Raw genomic sequence first — 20,265 nt, 5'->3', positions numbered from 1 at the left:
TGGGTTCTTTTTCTGCCTTAGATCTGACAGAGATCCAGTGTGACATGTCAGACGTGAACCAGCAGTACGAAGGGCTGGGTGCTGCTTTACGAGGGCGCCTAGAGCAGCTCTCGGCCATGTTGGACAAGATGAGGGAGGCCCAGGACGAGGTGAACTCTGTGCTGTCATGGTTGGAGGAGAAGGAGCAGGCTTTGAAAGTCCTGGAAGCTTCCTCATCACCTACAAAATCGGAGACAATGAGAGCTCAGGCAGAGCATAACAAGGTCTTATTTTCATGTATCAATAAAATCCTGTTCCTTGCTTTTTTAAAACCATCCATAATAATATTGTTCAGCAAAGCATATGGCAAGTGTCTTCTCCTTTTGTAGCCAGGAGAACGATTCTCTGTTGGAGGCTGATCTGAAACATAAAACAGAGTTTATAAACCCCTTTTCATGCCTCCCACAAAAATAGAATTTAGTTATTCAAATGGTTGAAATTCCATTTTAAAGAGACTTCGTTGTTGTACTAGTGGGTGCTCTGTAATATATTCTGGCATTACTATTGCAAGTGCTGCTGTTCCTTTGAAGAGCAGCCTAAATCCTTTTCAAATACTGACCAGTGTTTAGGTCAATCGTTCCCTTCCTCCAGATGCACAGGCTTCAGGTCACAAGTTTTCAATCCAGTGAGGGGACAGACTCAAAATGTGTAGAACATGGATGCCTTCCAAGGCTCTGTGTGCAACCTCCCTTTTTGTGGCTTCATAGGCCCCCTGGACTTTTGGGCACCAGTTTTTTCAGCCCAGGTGAGAAGCAAAATGAATGCCTCGAGATTTGTATTTTACCCATTGAAACTCCTCCAATTTCTCATCTAAGTAAGGTAGATAATACTTCTGATTTGGAGAAAGTTTAAGGCTGCCTTTTCATAAAGCCTAAAATAGGCTGAAAACATTGGTCCTCGCTTTTGATGACCTTTGGTCATCACTGATCATAGCCATCACTGCCTCTGCTATCCTCAGAGGGAAGAAGAAATCAAGAGAATGGAAGCTTGTCCTAGGAAATATTTCCTGCCTTTAACTCACTCTCAATCACCCCCACAGTCTGATGCTTTCCTCCTCCTTTCTGAATAGGCATTTTTGGGTGATTTGGAGCAGAACGCTGTGAAGGTCCAGGCAGCCAAGGAATTGCTCTCTGGACTCCTGGAGAAATACCCAGACTCTCCAGAAGCAAGAAACTGGAAGAGGATGTTGGAAGACTTAAGTACGTTGCCTGGGAATCTCGGAGAAACTCTGCAGGGGCTAATTAAGAACTCAGAACATTTCTGCAGGCCACCCTGAGTTTCCTCTTGCTGCCTTTCATTGTGTAAACCTGGGGGAGAGTGACAGCCTCAGCAGCAGTGAAGTGCACAATAAGAAATGACTGACTCTTGTGGAGGATATATACCATGTTATTGATATCGGTTTCTTTATATATATTCAAAACTTCAGTTTTGAACATGGCATAAGTGCTCCATAACATTTTTAGCAACAGCATATTCAGCTTCAGGCGAGGTGGGCAGCATATAAGTTTATTATATAAATAAATAATAAATATTCCCAAAATTAAACCAAACATAATAATAATTACAATAATAATAATAATAATAATAATAATAATAATAATAATAATAATAATAATAATAATAATAATAAAAAAAAACCACCTTACTCGGAACAGCTTACATCCTCCGACGATACCTTAACAGTTCCTAGGTCCTTGGTTAGGACTCGAGCTGCTGAGCTATTAACCAGCCTCAAAGGCTGTGAATCTCACTAAAGATTAACCAATAAATAATAATAATAATAATAATAATAATAATAATAATAATAATAATAATGTGGTAGACTTTTAAAAAAAAATCTTGCAAGTTCCCCCTATCTTCTTGTCCCATGAGGTCTTGGAGATGAGCTCGCTGAAATACCACAAGATTTGATATGTAGTCCCAGAAAGAAGCTTAGTGGCAGCCTGGGAAATAAATACAGGGCCATTATTTCCATTTATCAGGAACATTGCCTGCATGGTAGCATTTGTTGCTAGTGAGCATGTCCTTCCACATCCAGGCAATTAGAGGAGTCGAATCTTCTAGAAGATAGCAAGGGACATGATGCTGCAGAGAGGCTGGGTCTTGCAGAATGGATGTCTTCTCCGTACGCAAGCAGGAAAAAGTCCTCAATATGGAGAGAGAAGGGCTCTTGGGAAGTAAATTGTGGTGTGAGAAAAGGAAACAGGAAGCATGGATGGGTATAGAGGTGTGCCTATTTTCATTTCTGAGAAATGTTGATGTAAGATGAGTCTATGTAAGTGAGGACAAAGAACCTTGATGTAAATATTGGTTTAGGCAGGATCTATTCTCGTTCTCAGTGGCTCCTGTTTAGCCACTGGCTGTTGTAAAAAGATTTGTGCAAGATACATTTTACCTCTTGCATTATATTGCCGATGTCCCCAACCATGGTGGTTTCCATGTTCAGATTCCAGGTGGGCCCATGCCAAGCAGGTGACAGAGGAGCGCCAGCAGAAGCTAGAAAAATCAGCCAATGAACTGGCAAGTTTTCAGGAAGCAGAAGGCCAGCTGAGGCCCTGGCTGATGGAGAAGGAGCTTATGATGAGTGTGCTGGGACCACTGTCCATTGATCCTAATATGCTGAACGCACAAAAACAGCAGGTTCAGGTGAGTAAAGCAAAAGTCTTGGGTTCTGTCTTTTTGTGTGCTTGGACTGAGTGCGGAGAGGTCAGTGTGGATGGAGGTGGGAGCTGAAGAGGCTGCATGGCCAATCACAGTTGGCTTGATCAAAATACCTCCAATTTCACTTCAAGCCCTGATAGAGGAAAGGCTCATTTACAGATGCTTGGTTTATTTAACATCTTGCTCATATTTAATTTGTCTCCCTCCTTTTTTGGAGTAAGAAATCATATTGCTAAAAAGTCCATAGCCAGTCGGCCAAGAGGGAGGGAAAAGTCTTCTTGATACTCTTTCTGCCACTTGTTTATATGTTCTGGAGTAGCAGCAGGACAAATGAGGCAGCGGACCGGAAGGCCATCATCCTCCCCAGCATTTTTTAAAACCTGTATTAAAAGCTCAACCCCTGCAGTTTCTGTGCAACACTTTCAGAAACTCCATGTTCAGATGCTTTAGAGTTGCCAAATGCGCTTTTATCTCTGTTGTCAGCCAGTTTAAACTCCTACTTTTTATGACTAAGCTATTTGGCTCTTAATTGATTTGTTAGTTAGTGTTATATATGTTTTACACCTCATTATTGAGGACGGGTTTTGGAACCCTGAGAGGTGGTTTGCAAAAAACCGACGGCTTTGGGGGTTTTTAGATAAATCTTTAAGTTCTATTTTAAGGGGTTCTGGGAGGGATTGTGGGAATGGATCTGGGGGGATCTGTAAATCCACTGAAAGGGGTAATGGGTCTGATAATCATGGTGGGGAGGATGGGGACAGAAATCTGACAAGGATGCAGGAGGATGAAGCAATGGGCATTAGTATAGTAAGTGGGAGGGGCAGATATGACGGCTGCAGGGGGCCATATTATGTTTCGGGAGTGCGCACTCGATGTTTACGAGCGATTGCCCACTCCGACCCCCAAAGCACTGCTCGTTTCCCGGGTTGTTCAGAGTCTCAGACCCTGGGTCTACGGCTGATGTTATGTAATGCCAGGTCAGTGGTAAATAAAGCCCCCCTCATTCATGATCTTATTTCAGAGGGGGGTGCTGACCTGGCAGGGATTACGGAGACCTGGTTAGGCCAGGAGGGAGGAGTTCCCCTTGTGGAAATGTGCCCGCCAGGTTTCCGTGCATTCCATCAGCCAAGGGCTCAGGGAAGGGGTGGGGGAGTGGCAGCAATCTTTAGAGAAAGTCTTTGCCCGAGGGAGGCCACTGTTCCTCAGATAGCCGGATGTGAGTCCCTCCTTGTGAAGTGGGGTCAGGGGATTCAGATGGGCCTACTGATTGCGTACCTGGCTCCCTGCCACGTAACAGCGGTCCTGCCTGAGCTGCTCGACATTATAGCCGGGGTGGCGGTGGAAACCCCCAGACTTATTGTTATGGGGGATTTTAACCTGCCATCTGCTGGTGAGATGTCGGAGACGGCTCGGGAGTTCATGGCTTCCATGACGGCCATGGGCCTGACCCAGGTAGTTCAAGGCCCCACCCACTTGGGGAATCACACTCTGGACTTGATTTTTATCTCTGATCAGTGGCTGAATGATCTAAGAATAGGGGATATAGACATCAAGCCCTTGTCATGGTCTGATCATTCTCTCCTTCACATGGACTTTCAAGTCACTTCCACCCACCGCAGGGAGACGGAACCAACCAAATGGTTCCGTCCCAGGCGCCTGATGGACCCCGAAAGGTTCCTGATGGAGCTTGGGCCATTTCCTGAGACTCTGGCTCACGACTCGACTGAGGACCTGGTGGTCGCCTCTGACCCGATGCCGATCTCGTCTAGCTCCTTGGTTTTCCGAGGAGCTGAGAGAGATGAAGCGTCGGAAAAGACGCCTGGAGAGTGATTGGAGGACAAGCCGATCTGAATCTGACCGAACACAGGTGAGATCTTATATTAAGATCTACCTAGTGGCGATAAGAGCGGCGAAGTCTAGCTACTTCTCCGCTCTTATTGCATCTGCAGAGAACCGCCCAGCTGCGCTGTTTAGGGTGACCCGCTCCCTACTTCAGGTGGGGGTACGGGAAGATCCCTTAAAGGGTCGAGCTGAGGATTTTGTACAATTCCTGCATGATAAAGTCGCTCAGATTCGGGAAGGCCTGGACTCCGATTGGGTAGATCCAGGGGAGGAGACGGGGGCAGGTCTTGAGAGCGTTATCTGGGAAGAGTTTGACTCTGTGGCTCCTGAGGACGTGGACAGGATTCTGGGCAAGCTTAACGCTGCCACATGTTTATTGGACCCGTGTCCCTCCTGGTTGGTACTGGCCTCCCGGGAGGTTACACGAGGCTGGCTCCAGGGGATTATAAATGCTTCCCTGAGTGAGGGTGTCTTTCCCGCCGCCTTGAAAGAGGCGGTTGTGAAGCCCCTCCTCAAGAAGCCTTCCCTGGACCCGGCTATATTATCAAATTATCGTCCAGTCTCCAATCTTCGCTTTGTTGCGAAGGTTGTTGAGAGTGTGGTGGCGCGACAACTACCCCGATACCTGGATGAAGTTGTCTATCTGGATCCGTTCCAGTCGGGCTTCAGGTCACGATACAGCACAGAAACGGCATTGGTCGCATTGGTGGATGATCTCTGGAGGGCTCGGGACAGAGGTTGCTCCTCTATCCTGGTCCTATTAGATCTCTCAGCGGCTTTTGATACCATCGACCATGGTATCTTACTGCACCGGCTGGAGGGGTTAGGAATAGGGGGCACTGTTCTTCGGTGGTTCTCCTCCTTCCTCTCTGACCGTTCGCAGTTTGTGTTGGCAGGGGGGCAGAGGTCGACCTCGAGGCACCTTATTTGTGGGGTGCCACAAGGGTCAGTCCTCTCACCCCTTCTGTTCAACATTTATGTAAAACCGCTAAGTGAGATCATCCGTGGTTTTGGGGTGAGTGTTCATCAGTATGCTGATGACACACAACTATACATCTCCACCCCAGACCAACCCAATGATGCCCTTGCTGTGATGTCCCGTTGCCTGGAGGCCGTGCGGATCTGGATGGGGAGAAACAAGCTCAGACTCAACCCCTCCAAGACCGAGTGGCTGTGGCTTCCGGCGTCCCGGTATAGTCAGCTGGTACCATCACTGACAATAGGGGATGAGATCTTGCTCCCCACAGAGAGGGCCCGCAACTTGGGTGTCCTCCTGGATTCACGGTTATCTTTAGAAGATCATTTGACGGCCGTGGCCAGGGGTGCCTTTTATCAGGTTCGCCTGATCCGCCAGTTGCGTCCCTTTCTGGATCGGGACGCCTTGCGCACGGTCACTCATGCCCTAGTTACCTCCCGTATGGACTACTGTAATGCTCTCTACATGGGGCTCCCCTTGAAAAGCACCCGGAGGCTCCAACTGGTCCAGAACGTAGCCGCGCGGGTGATTATGGGCGCAGCTCATTACGCCCATGTAACACCTCTCCTACGCAAGCTGCACTGGCTCCCGGTGGTCTTCCGGGTGCGATTCAAGGTGTTAGTTATCACCTTTAAAGCGCTCCATGGCTTAGGACCTGGGTACCTACGAGACCGTCTTTTGCCACCAATAGCCTCCCACCGACCAGTTCGTTCTCACAGGGAGGGACTACTCAGGGTACCGTCAGTCAAATTATGTCGACTGGCGACTCCCAGGGGGAGGGCCTTCTCTGTGGGGGCTCCAACCCTTTGGAATGAACTGCCCCCGGAGATACGGAATATCCCTGATCTCCGTGCTTTCCGCCGTGCCCTCAAGACCCTGATGTTCCAACAGGCAGGGCTAAACATACAAACATGCAAATGATTTTTTAAATGTTATCTAATTCTGGGTTTTATTTAATTGACCAAACTAAGTAACAATTTTAATTAGCAATTTTATGATGTTTGTGTGTCTATATTTTTCTTGACTGTACACCGCCTTGAGTCCTACGGGAGAAAGGCGGTATAGAAATATAATAAATAAATAAATAAATAAATAAATAAAATTAAATGTTCCTTCTGAATGAAGATTAAGCTGCTATAGTTAATTGATGATATAAATATTGCTACTTGTTGCTTCAACCCTGAAGGTTCTTGGAAGAAGATGTTCCTTGGACCTGTTATGTATTTGGCTCTCAAGTATGGTCTTCCTTAACGGGTTCTTTCCCATTCCACCAAGTCCCGGGTCATATGGCTGGAGTTGCTTCTTTGGTCACGGTAGTTAGAAAATAGGAGGTTGCAATCCAGCACATTGTGGAAGACACATTGAGTGATTCCTAGGGCATCCTCCTAATTGTCCATACCCTAACAGCAGTACACAATCAAGGAAGCAATATTCACATGGAATGTCAATAATGAGGATGAATAATGGGAAAAATGGGATTCAGTTATGGAATCCTAGAAGTTAGAGAAATAGACTCCAGTCGTCACTTACTACTGATTACACTAAGATGAAATCTCTGTGAATTATGGGACTTCTTTCCCACCGATTCCCTAATGGTGGGATTGATGTGACATTAGAGAGAGAAGGCTGAAGTGTCTGTTTGCTCCTCATGTGCAGTGTTTTGAAAACCTCCCCTTTCCTTCCCAGGCTCCAAGAACTTCCTTACCCACTTTTCATAAAGCAAAAGCTCTCCCTAGAATGTTTTTCAGAATCCTTTGCAATGCGTGGGAGTTCATTTTCATGTTAATCTATATAAAGACAAGGGCAGAATACTTGAAAACCACCAATTTATTTTATAGAAAAAGGCATCTTAATTATTTTAGTGGAATTTGGGAAGACAGTGTGTTTGCGGCTGTCTTTGTGTGTTTCTGAGTTCTTAAAATGGCGACTCCCACTATAGTGAGGCTAATAGCACCCATCCTTTCCTTCTCCCTTCATCTTTCCCTTTTGTTTTAATTGAATCCCCCTAATCCTTCACATGCTTATTTGTGTTGCAGTTCATGCTGAAAGAATTTGAAGCTCGGAAGCACCAGTATGACCAGCTGAACGAGGCAGCCCGGGGAATCCCCACCAGCCCTGGTGAAAAGTGTCCATCCCACAGCCATGTGCAGGAAGAGCTCCAGGCTATCAACAAGAAGTGGACCAAGCTTATGGAATGTCTCAACTCTCGTTCCAGTCAAATCGACCAGGCTGTGGTCAAGAGCACCCAGTTCCAAGAGCTGCTCCAGGGATTGTCTGAGAAAGTGAAAGCTGCTGGACAGCGCCTGAGCACCCAGCCTGCCATCAGCACCCAACCAGAGGCTGTGAAGCAGCAGCTGGAGGAAACCAGTGAAATCCGGTCTGAGTTGGAGCAGCTGGAAGAGGAGATCACAGAGGCTCAAGCCCTGTGCGAGCAGCTGTCGGTTCTCATTGGAGAGCAGTACCTTAAAGATGAACTCAGGAAGCGCCTGGAAACCGTTGCCTTGCCTCTCAAAGGGCTGGAGGATTTAGCAGGTATAATGTTCACAGATTTTGAAGCGAACGGTACCATTTAATTGAGAAGTAGACTCAAAGCACCAGAAGTTGTAGGAAGTTGGTAGTGTGCATTTGGGCCCAGTAGCTTCTAATATACGCATTTAGGTGGCATTAAAATCAGCAGGGCCATTAGCACACGTCAAGCCATTGTGAATGTTCTCCTAGGAAGGAACCTGTAGGTCATGTCAGTGCTGTAAATATAGTGCCCAAACACTCTGATGTGTATAGTGGTCCAGGAGACAATGCTGGGTCTCCTTTTCTTGTAGTCTCACAAAGAAAGAAAACCACACAAGTCAAAATCAAACCCCATTATGGTTCAGTATGCTTTATAGAGAGGGAAACAGTGAAAATTCTCACTTCTCCAGGATTGCTCACCCACACAATGAGTAATGTTACACCTCCCCAAAGATAGCGTAAGAGTCTGGTACAGTGTGTCCTAGAATTCCCATAGCTGAATGGTTCTCCATTTTCAAATTCAGTATTTTAAAATCTACAATAATTAGAACTAAAAATAATTATACATGAATGCCCAGAGGAAAAAGGAAGATGGTAATTGGGCTTAAGTCCTTTACGACTTCGAGAAAAAAAATACAAAGTGGCAGCCCATCCCATCCCATGTCAAATGCTTCTATTTCCTAGAGTAGCTTGCTTTAAATGTGTATAATATTTTCTCCCTGGGACAAGTTCAGAGACTGGTGTTTGAGTTTGTATGGTGAAGTACATTTTCAGCCATGCATCCCTTCCCATTTCTAGGTGACCGACTGAATCGCTTGCAGACGGCACTCGCCAGCTCCCAGCAATTCCAACAGATGTTTGATGAGCTCCACACTTGGCTAGAGGGCAGACTGAAGCAGCAGGCACAGAGTGGGCCAATCTCAGCCAAGCTGGAGAGGCTGCAGTTTCAGATTCAGGAGCAGGAAGAATCCCAAAAGAGCCTGAACCAACATAGTGGCTCCTATGAAATGATTGTGGCCGAGGAGGAATCTTTGCTTCTCTCTGTTCATCCTGGGGAAGAGAAGGCAACCTTGCAAAGTCAGTTGGTTAGCTTGAAAGCAAACTGGGAGGAGCTGAGCAAACAAATTGCCAGCCGGCACTCCAAACTTAAGGACTGCTTACAGAAGGCCCAGAAATATCAGCGCCATGTGGAAGACCTTTTCCCTTGGGTGGAGGATTGTAGGTCAAAGATGTTAGAGTTAGAAGTCACTCTGGATCTAGTGCAACTGGAAGCTGCTCTTCTAAGATCAAAGGCCATGTTGAGTGATGTAGCAAAACGACGCTCCCTTCTAGAGATGCTGAATAGTGCTGCTGATATCCTCATTGATGCATCAGAAATGGATGAAGATGACATTAGAGATGAGAAAGCAGAGATCAACCAGAAGATGGATGCTATAACAGAGGAGCTCCAAGCCAAGACTGAGTCCCTTGAAGAGATGTCTCAAAGGCTCAAGGAATTCCAAGAAAGTTTTAGGAACATTGAAAAGAAACTAGAAGGGACAAAGCACCAGCTGGAGATCTATGAAGCTCTTGGCCCTCAGGCCTGCAGCAATAAAAATTTGGAAAAACTGAGAGCTCAACAGGAGGCTCTTCAGACCTTGGAAGCCCAAGTGGATTACCTCAGGAATTTCACTCAGGGTCTCGTGGAAGATACTCCAGATGGATCAGACTCTTCCCATCTCTTACGCCAAGCTGAAATTGTTCAGCAAGATTTCAAGGGGGTGAAGCAAAAAGTCAATGAATGTTGTAAAATCATGGAAAGCAAGCTTGAAGGGATAGGACTATTTAATAATCATGTTCGGGAAATGTTTTCTCAACTGACTGACCTAGATGATGAGTTGGATAGCATGGGACCTGTTGGGAGGGACATGGACAGCCTCCAGTCCCAAGCAGATGATGCCCATGAATTTCTGGGCAAACTTCAATGGTTAAGATTGGATATCCAAGCTTCTGAAGAGAAATGTAGACAGATGCTAGATGATGAAGGGAGTCCTGATCTCATAGGGCTGAAACGTGAACTGGAGACCTTAAATAAGCAATGCATCAAATTGACTGAAAGGGGGAAAAACCGCCTGGAGCAGGTGGATACCACGCTGGCTCGGGTCAAAGACTTTTACAACAAGCTGAAGGAGCTGAACTACATGACCACTGCAGCAGAAGAGGGGGAAGCACTGCAATGGGTAGTTGGGACTGAGGTGGACGTAATCAACCAGCAGCTGGCAGATTTCAAGGTAAGAGCCTTTCCATCCTAAAGGTGTTTCTTGTTTATACTGGATCCAGTCCTGGTTGTGTGTATGACTTTTCTCAGTTGCGTACCGTCTTCCTGGAGATTACTAGGATACATCAGTGACTGGGAGGTAAAATATGGCAGAAAAAATTAGCTTGTGGCTTGTCATTCACCAGGGGTGAATTTGCCTTTCATATCAGTATTCACATGGGTAGTTTTAGGAACATTGTCCACTCAGGGTGCATTTGTGTACTTGTGCACTTGCTTGTGTACTCTAAACATTGATGTTCGACGCATCTTACATAATAAAAGGAAAATAGTTTACATGTTTTTGTGAAAAATAGTTACACCAATACATGTTTTTAAGAGAGGCAAGACAGCCATCCCTTGCAGATGCTGTAATTTGTATTCCCGCTTAGAAGAGCATTGGGCCTGATGGCTTCAATTATTCCTTCCAACTCTTGGATTCTGTGATTTGAGTCAGATTCCGGTCCAGATTTTGGAGGCCTTTCTAGCTCCATATAAGGAACTTTGGGATACATTGATGCTAGGGGCTTCCTTTGAACTGTTGTATAGGCACACCTTTCATCCTCAGCCGATTTCATTCTGAGGAAATGTAAGGGTTTTTTTTTAACTGGGCCTCTTTTGGTAAAAGCCACTCTATGCTATACAAGTTCAGCAACCTCCTCAAATGCTGAGCACGATTACATATTACATCCCAAATAAATGCAACAGTTTTAAAAATAGCTTAACTAATGCAACAGTGTCATTTCAGGAAATCCACCCCCCAAAAGTTTGGTCTGAAAATGGTAGAATGTTAAATGAAAACCCAAGATTCTGTGTAGATTTTGAAGTTCTTCCCTGGAGTATCTAAATATCTCAGCAGGAACGTTGAGTTCATGAAATTTGGGGCACTGGGAAGAATTTTGAATGTAGATGTTCTTCATTTGCCACTGGGGAATATTATGAGCTCTAATCTGAGCTCTGTCTCAGAACTGCAGACTCTAAGGAAATGTTGTCTTCCACCGAAATAAAGCAGAACCACATTTGAAAAAATGAAATTTCACTTTCAGGGTGCAGGTTTTCAAAGAATAAGGTTTGTGGGATTTTGATGGATAACAAGTAAAAGTCAATGCTCAGTTATTTGCAAATCACATTATTGTTTTGTATTTTTGCTGCAGTTAAGCAAATTTGCCTTATTGAAATGATGTTTTTGTGAATGGATATTAATTGGTGAATGTATTTTAAGTACTTAGATTGGCATAGTCTTGGAAGAATCAAGACATAAATTGGTTCAAAGGGTTTCCAGTTGGGAAAATCCCTCCGAGGTTCACCAGCTTGGGTTGGCAGCTCTTTCCTATCCAGTCAGAAAGAAGCAGCCCAGTGGGGAAGGAAGCAGTGAAGCAGGAGCTTCCATCGGCCCCTGGATGAAAAGGTTGAGGGACTTTCTTGTGGTGTTCTCATGCTTCAGCTGGAGCTGAAAGGAGGTTGAGACAACGGGAGGAACAAATATGGGTGGAATTTGCACCTGAGAGGGTTAGGTGAATGGACATCTTGAGCAGGGCAGAGCATTTTCATCATTTGGGTTGGGAGGAACTCAGAGGGGCGATGGGGTCATGGCTTGCGAAGCTTAGGCTGTTGTGGCGCTGTTAAAATTCCTCTGTTGCTCTTTTATAGGGAAGCATGTGTAGGTTTGAACAAGCCTGGATGAAGGCACATTGGCTGCTGGTTTCACTGACCCTGTTTTGCAGGAGCTGCAGGGAGAATCGTAGAAGGAGGTGTTAGGAATGGGGGGGGGGAGGCTGTCTTGGAGGCAAGTTGCTGTTTTTTCAGAGCTATCAAAATAGTGAAGTTCTCTCTGCCCTTGGCAATGGAGCAGGCGCTTGGTGGGCGGGCTGAGTAATGCACAGGCTCCCAGGTTCTTCCTCCAGGCTGCTCGGTTTTTCCAGTCCTGCAGAGAATCTCTGTATTTATTCCAGCTCGTGGCCAACCCAGAGCAGGCAATTGGGTTCGTATTCCTTGGAGGAGTGAGGCGAACCCCACTTTTCTCAGGGGATACAGCTTAAAAGCTCTCTCCATGTCTTTGAACGGGCTCCAGCTTTAATCTTCCAGGTGGAGCTTTTCAGAAATGTTCTTCACATGCAGTTTTTTGGCCACGTGGCTCCCCCCTCTTCCAGCCAGCTGAGTGCTCTGGACTGGGGAAAGAAGAAAGGCAGAGCTTGGGTGGAGCAGAGAGAGCAGGAGGGGGTATATGGGAAGTAGCAGCTGGAACAACTTGCACTTGGGGAGGAAGAGGGGAAAAATGGTTTAAAATGTTGGCAGGAGAAAAGCTCCTGCTTGTAATCTACGGGCTACTGCAGCTGACATAAGTGCGTTGCCTTCTGCTGAGGGTGTGATCAGGGTTTTGCTTATGCAGTGGGTAAACTCAGCCATTGTGGTCAGTAGCCCCCAGTTTATAGTTCAGTCTTATGGGTAAACCTTGCCATTAGGATGGCTAGGACAAAATGGCAGAAACATGCAAAGATATGAAGCTTTTCCTTCAATTTGTCCCTGTTTGGAAGGATAACTATTTGGGGGATAATATGACATTATCATTGTGCTTCTAAACTCAAAATGCCAGGGAATAATATGATGTTAGTGTGCTTGGGCTGCAAAGGAAGCTCCGGGCTACCATGTGGCCTTAGAGATACACCCATCTCTCTTCTTCCTTTGCTAGCAGCCCCATTGGGGAGGAAAGCAGCCCAACCTCTTGCACTCTGCCCTCCCCCCCCCCCCCCCCCCGTTTTAAGATTCAGAGCCCCATTTGTCTCTCTGATGGTGTGGGGCTCCCACACCAACCCCACCAGGGAGGACCAATGCCACCCAGAAATGCTTGGTGGAGGAAGCGGCAATCATTTCCTGTTTGAGAGCTCCTCTTTCTAACAACAGCCCTCTTTGTTGCAAAAGAAAAAAGGAAGGTCCTGTTTGAAAGCCATTGGCAACTACGCTGACCCCAGTCCCAGCCCTCTCCTCCTCAAGGCTGTTCAGTTGCCGTCCTTTGCCAGCTTTGTCTAAAAGTCGAAGAAACAAAGGCCAGTAGCCAGAAGGGGGACGAAAGGGAAGGCAGATTTTCCAGGTGGCTTCATTTAGCCAGAAAGCTGACAAACACCTGCCTGCTCTTGGCAGAACAGGAGCCGGGCAAACAATGGAGTCATTGAGTGGAGGCGGACATGAGGCAGGAGGAAGAAAGGGTTGATTCAGAGCTTCCTCCCCTCACCCGCCCATCACCTAGGCAGGCTCTGTGGCGGGTGGGGGAGATTTTTCTGAATGGTTCCTGCGCTATTCCCATTTCTGTAACAAATAAGGCTGTCTGTGCATTATGCAAAGGCTGTTGACAGTAGACCAAAGTGGGACATTTACTAAGGCTGGCTCATTCACACACAACTTCTCCTTCTGCTCTACCTTCTCTCTTCCCCTCTCCCCTTCCCCCCTCCCCTTTTAGTTAAATATTCCCAATACTTTTTTTAAAAAAAAAAAATAGAAGGATAAATTTCCACAAGACCCCTAAGAGACAGCCTAAGAACATCAGCCAGAAATTAAAGCAATGAGGAGTCATGACTGTGACCCACAGAAGCTTCTGCAATAATTTTTAAGATGCCTCCAGGTTCTGCCCTTTTCCCTATCAAAAGTTCACTTGACAACTCCCTCTGGAAATGAGCAGAAGCCCACATTGTGCCTCACACCATCCCTTTCCATATGTTTCCCAAGAGGTGGAATTGCACAGTTGTATTTGCCATCTACATTCTTGGATCTGCCATACGACTCCTGAGCAATCTATGGAACTCTATTGTGCTTGACTTTCAGATAATTTGTATTTATTTATTTATTTTTATTTTATTAGGTTTATATGCCGCCCTATCTCCAATGGACTCAGGGCGGCTCACAACAATAAAACCACAATCCAATGCAAGTTAAAATGCCTAATTACAAATACAGTTAAAACCCGTAAAAAACCCCATCAGTCCAGGCCAGGGAACTCGAATAGCCAAGTTTTTAATTCGCGGCGAAAGGTGCGAAGGTCAGGGGCCAGCTGAAGCCCCAAGGGAAGTTGATTCCAGAGGGTGGGCGCGCCTACAGAGAAGGCTCTACCCTGGGGGCCGCCAACCGACATTGTCTCGCCGACGGCACCCTGAGCAGGCCCTCCCTATGGGCGCAAACCGGGCGATGGGATGTTGTTGCTGGCTGCAGGTGGTCCGCCAAATATCTTGGGCCTAAGCCATGTAGGGCTTTATAGGTCATCACCAGCACCTTGAATCTCACCCGGAGGGCAACCGGTAACCAATGCAGGTCGCGCAGGAGGGGTGTTACATGGGAGGAGGAGTGTTACATGGGAGTATCGGGATTCTCCCATCACAACCCATGCGGCCGCATTTTGCACCAGCTGATGGTGTTCCCTATAATTTCCCTGTTTTTTCCATTCATCTGCCTTGATTTTATTATTTATAAAGTTTTTGTAAAGTGTTTGAATACTTAAATGACCAGGTTTAAATTTTGAAGGTCTATCCTTCCACCAGCCATTTTAGCCTCCTCTCAGCCTGTTTTGGAATCTTGGAAATAATTGCTTGAACCTAGATGTGCTTTGTCCAGCTGGATGCAATCTTGAGAATATAGGCATTGTGAACTTTCTCTCATTCCTTTCCTCCTTCTTAGCCCATTCCTATGCTAACTTTCACATTGCTATTATTACCTTGGGCAAAAGTATTCCACTGATTTCTGGACACAGCCCTTCCAGTCTCCAAAAGGAAATCCTGAAGCCTTTTGGCAGCTGCAGTGTGTCTGTCTGATCCAAGAAAGTGACTCAACAAGTTTGTCTCAAACAGACCTTTTGAATAACAATTCCTTTTGTTTATGCAGTGCCTTTTGAAAAAGGATGTGGTCGATTCCATCCCTCCAGCGACCATGATGCAGTGGAAGTCACCTTCAGGAATGAGAAGTTGACTTTATGCATTTAGGCCGTAAAATACAGTACTGCGTTATCTGCTGTGATCCTTGTCTTGGTGTGTGAGGGCACAGACTGGATTCATTCCAGATGTTGGGTTCCTTTCCAGTCCATGCACAGGAGAATTCTTGGGACCTCCTCAGTCCTCTCTTCATGCCCCTGGTTCACTCTTTGGAAACTTATTAATGTGCTATTATCCAAAGAGACTAAACTCTTGGGAAATAGCGGAAGAATGAGCTTCTTGGGAAGGCTCTGATTGGCTGCTTCAAGCAGTTGGGCTCTTCCTGTCTGGTACCCATAATTTTAGACCACTCCACTTCGTTATTGCCAGGGATCAAAGCCACTTTTTTTCCTTTTGCTTTTCCTAAATCCTTGGGAGAAGGGAGTGGCAAACTCGCTTCTGAAGTAGGGATTTCAGAGAAGATCTCGTGCTTTTTTCTATCTGTTACAATAATAGCAAATTGCCTAGGAAATCTAGGACAGGAGAAATATTATTCTCTGAACAATATTTAATGAATGTGGGATTTGCCCCAAGAAATGGTGGTGTAAGAAAGGAAAACAAGCCATGGCTGGCCAGAGGGCACCCAGGATAGGCAGGGCCATTGCTTTCATGACCAGCTACAGACTTCTCAAAGAGGGCTATCCTCCTTCTACCATGGAAAACAGGCAGCTAGGCTAGATTGCTCCGGTCCAGCTTTGGGGGTTTCTACTGCTGGGTTCTTTTCTCTTTCCCGGGAAACATTAATTGGGGGTGGAAGGTGGGGGTGTTTCATTAGGCAGGATATCCAGAGAGTTTCACTGCAGGACATGGATTTAAATCTAAGCTCCCCAAAGCTTGTTGATTTGAAACCTTCTGAGGTAGCACTCAGGACAGTTGGAGGAGGGAAGGGGACCTTCCGGTCTTATGGTTCCTTTGTTGTCTGGTCTTCCAGAAGAGCCAGGAGGCTCCAAGGGAAAGATCGTTCTTTGCATCTTTCTTGATCTGCCTCCTTGTCTGATCAGGTGACCCATCTGAACCTAATTTTAACTCTTCCGTCATGGGCCCTGGCTCCTTCCAGTCCAGTGTGGAACAGCTGGGGGTGGCTAACTATTTTGTTTTCCTCATTGGATGCTTTCCAAGCCCACTTGAAAGGTTGCTACTTCTGCTGCCAACTTGGTATTTTGAGTATCAGCATCCCCCCAATAAAATACTTCTCATTGCACAGCTGTTTACTCATCCTTCTGACATGGTATCCAAGAGTTACAGGGTGCAAGTGAGATCTGGAGCTGAAGGCAGGGCTGGGACTGGGAGACAGGCATCCAGGCCCAAGTTGGCCAAAGGTGCTTATTTTAACTCTTACTGTCTATTTCTCCAAATTTCTTCAAATCGGAGAGCCAGTTTGGTCTAGTAATAAAGACACCAGGCTGGAAACCAGGACACTAAACGTTCTAGTCACACCCAAGCATGAAAGCCAGCTGAGTGATTTTGGGCCAATCACCAGGAGACGGAGAGTTCTAGTTCCATTTTAGGCACAAAAGCCGATGGACTATGTCCCCGTGCTTGGGGTGCTTAATGTGTTAAGGACCCCTTTTCCTGTCACTGTTGCTAACTGGCCAAGTATCTTTCTCCTGTATCTATTTGATTTAGATGTTTTTAATGTTTTTATTGTTTTTAAATGTTTTTAGTATTTTTAGTCATAATGTATTTTTTGAATTGTAAGCCTCCCAGAGCCATTGACTGAGATGGGCGGCTACAGAAATTGAATAAATAAAAAAATAAAAACTAAATAAAAAATAGGAGGAGGATGGAGTACTAGATATATTCATCACCTTGACTTATTTATAAAAACAATAATGGCAGGTTATATAATCAGGAGGGCAGCATTCAGGATGATAAACCCAGGGAGAAACATGCATGCATATATATATTTATGCTTCTCCCTGGGTTTATCATCGCAAATGCTTAATTTATTATTTTTTTTCAAACTAACACCTCATTAAACGTAAACACCCTTGCACCTTTGTCCTTGATTAGGTAAATACTATAAGTAGTTCTCTACTTACAACCACAATTGAGCCCAAAATTTCTGTTGCTAAGTGAAAAATTTGTTACGTGGGTTTGCCCTGTTTTATGACCTTTCTTACCACAGTTGTTAAGTGAATCACTGTAGTTTTTAAATTAGTCAAACTTGTTGTTAAGTGAATCTGGCTTCCCCACTAATTTTGTCGGAAGATTGCAAAAGGGGATCATGTGACTGTGGGACCTTGCAACCGTCATAAATATGAGTCAGTTGCCAAGTACTTAATTTTGATCACATGATCATGAGGATGCTACAACAGCTGTAAGTATGAAAACTGGTCATGTCACTTTCTTCAGTGCCATTGTAACGTTGAAGGGTCACTAAACAAAATGTTGTAAATTGAGGACTACCTGTATACCAGTGTTTCTCAACCTTGGTAGCCTGGCTTTTGGGAGTTGAAGTCCACCCATCTTCAAGCTACCAAGGTTGAGAAATACTGCTGTATGCAATGCCCTTCATCCAATCCATCCTTTGTGGCTGCTACTAATCTCTCTTTCTTGTGAAATAATACAGAATGTGTATATTTTCATTTATTCTTCAGTTCTGAAGTGCTGGTCAGTTTTTCTTTTAACTCTGCATAGTACGGTCCTGGATCTAAATCCCGCAGAGATTCTGCCCCCTCTTTTTTCCTCTGATGACAGGAGTGAAAAGACTGACAAACATGTGCACACATATACACATATGTACATCTGGATTAAACGTGGTATTTTAAATCCTGAGAAGAGGCAGCAGCATATCGTTTGTTAGATGCTGGGCAGAAACGGGGCAAATTAGTTCTCCATCTGCCAAATGGGAAGGAGAGGGCAAGCAGGATCCGATTTGCATATAAATAGCCCTTCATAATAATAGAAGAGCAAGATGAATTAGACCATCATCAATGTACTTGACTCCTGAGTTGAGGCGGCAGTGAAATGGTCTCTCCTCTAGAGACTGGCATTAAGGGAGGGAGGAGCAGTTTGAAATATGGCCCCGGGGGGGGGGAGGGGGGGCTGCCACATTTCACTTTGGAAGGAGCAATGGGTGGGGAGGGCACCACTGGTCCTCTATCCAGGTCCTCAGAAAGGTTCTGTCCATCTGTCCCCACCCCTTTCTTTCCCAGCAAAAGGGCAAAGAGACATTGGCATGGTCCAGTGTTTTTTAAAAAACCTTCTAATAAAATAAATCTGAAAAAATTACCTTGGTTGCACACACATACACACAAGCACTATTTTGCTCATTTCTCCTTCTTTGGTCCCTTCCTTAATCTGTGTACACAAAGCGCATGTCTAACCCATAAAAAAAGAAGCATTGAGGTGGCAGAGTGTTTCTTCATGTCATGTTTCCTCTGAATGTGTGAAGCCTGTAAATAGATTGCTGTCCTCAGATGTTTGCCAGCTTCAGCAAGAAACCCTTGTGCGTTGTGTCAGGCAACACCATTCTTGTTCCAGAGGAATACAGGAGAAGAAGTTGACAAGAGCCGAGGGCCAGCTGGCAGCCCAGAAGCTGCATCAGCAGGACAATGCTGCCTCTGTTTGTCTTGTGACACAACTTGGCCCTCGGGCAGGTTGCCTGGGGAGGGGGCTGCACTGAGACCGCAGGGGGAGATGAGGGAGAGCAGCCGGGAGGTGAGGAGGAGGCCCCTTGCAGGTTGCTGCCTCTTGGCTGATTTTTAGAAAGCGCTCAGGGGAAGGCCAGGCAGTGCGCCTGCGCCTGTGACACCATTCCTGTGTGAGATTTCGGTCCATCTCCTCTCCTGGGTCCAAACAAATGCAAACCTAGCCAGTGTTGGAAAACCTACAATCTTAGTTAATCAGACTAGAGCTGGAAGCAACCTTGGAGGACTTCTAGTCCAACCCCCAGCTCAAGCAGGAGAACCTATACCATTTCAGATAGGTGTGTCTGTCCAGTCTTTTCTTAAAAATCTCTAGTGATGGAGCACCACAACCTCTGAAGGCCAGCTGTTCCACTGGTTAATTGTCCTCACTGTTAAGAAGTTTCTCCTTAATTCCAGGTTGCTTCTCTCCTTGATTAGCTCCCGTGAGCCTATCATCTAGGGTGTTGGCTATTCCTGCCAGCTTAGTATCATCTGCAAATTTGACGAGTTCCCCTTCTATTCCCTCATCTAAGTCATTTATGAAGATGTTGAACAGTACTGGGCCTAAGACGGAACCTTGTGGTGCCCCACTGCTTCCTTTCCTCCATGTAGATGTACCGTACTTTTCGGAGTGTAAGACACACTTCACCACCACCACCCCCAAAAAGAGGGTGGAAATGTTGGTGCATCTTATACACCGAATACAGCCATTTTTGGCCTCCTGAAACCCCGCCCCACACGTCCCATTTTCATCAAAAACAGACCCGTTTTTTCCAAAAACGGGATGCACAGAGGGTTTGGGAGGCCTGCAGAATGCTCCTGGGGGCTGGAAGGGCAAAAACATGACACATGGGGGGTTTGAGAGGCCAAAACCGTGCTCTTTTTTGCGAAAACGGGGCATGCAGAGGGTTTGGGAGGCCTGCAGAATGCTCCTGGGGGCTGGGGAGGGCAAAACACGACACGTGGGGGGTTTGGGAGGTCAAAAATGGACCCATTTTTCACAATAACGATTTTTTTTTTTTTTTTTGCAAAAATTGGCCGTTCTTGCCCTTCCCCGCCCCCAGGAGTATTCTGCAGGCCTCCTAAACACTCTGCAGGCCCCGTTTTTTTGCAAAAAAATGGGCCTGTTTTCACAAAAGGGCCCGTTTTTGGTCTCCCAATCCCCCCCCCACGTTGCGTTTTTGCCCTTCCCAGCCCCCAGGAACACTCTGCAGGCCTCCCAAACCCTCTGTGGGCCTGTTTTTCGCAAAAATGGGATGCACAGAGGGTTTGGGAGGCCTGCAGAGTGCTCCCGGGGGCTGGGAAGGGCAAAAACTTTTCTTTTTTACCTCTTTGAAATCTTGGTGCGTCTTATACTCCTGT

At 46.0% G+C, this 20,265-nt stretch overlaps 1 protein-coding gene across 2 annotated transcripts in view; it reads left to right on the top strand.

Moving 5' to 3' along the window:
- The window catches only part of MACF1 (microtubule actin crosslinking factor 1), a 323,369-nt gene that overhangs the window by 216,215 nt on the left and 86,889 nt on the right, over positions 1-20,265 (top strand). For both annotated transcript variants that reach the window (XM_070949227.1, XM_070949228.1), the window contains 5 exons: positions 22-263; positions 1,109-1,238; positions 2,486-2,685; positions 7,555-8,050; positions 8,825-10,296. In XM_070949227.1, the coding sequence (XP_070805328.1) occupies positions 22-263; positions 1,109-1,238; positions 2,486-2,685; positions 7,555-8,050; positions 8,825-10,296 (2,540 nt within the window). The remainder of the gene's footprint in view (positions 1-21; positions 264-1,108; positions 1,239-2,485; positions 2,686-7,554; positions 8,051-8,824; positions 10,297-20,265) is intronic.

The sequence above is a fragment of the Pituophis catenifer genome, unplaced genomic scaffold, assembly GCF_029215685.1.
Source record: "Pituophis catenifer annectens isolate HBS135680 unplaced genomic scaffold, rPitCat1.0.hap2 SCAF_9, whole genome shotgun sequence".
Classification (NCBI taxonomy): Eukaryota; Metazoa; Chordata; class Lepidosauria; order Squamata; family Colubridae; genus Pituophis; species Pituophis catenifer.
This window is presented reverse-complemented; position numbering and strand designations above follow the sequence as displayed.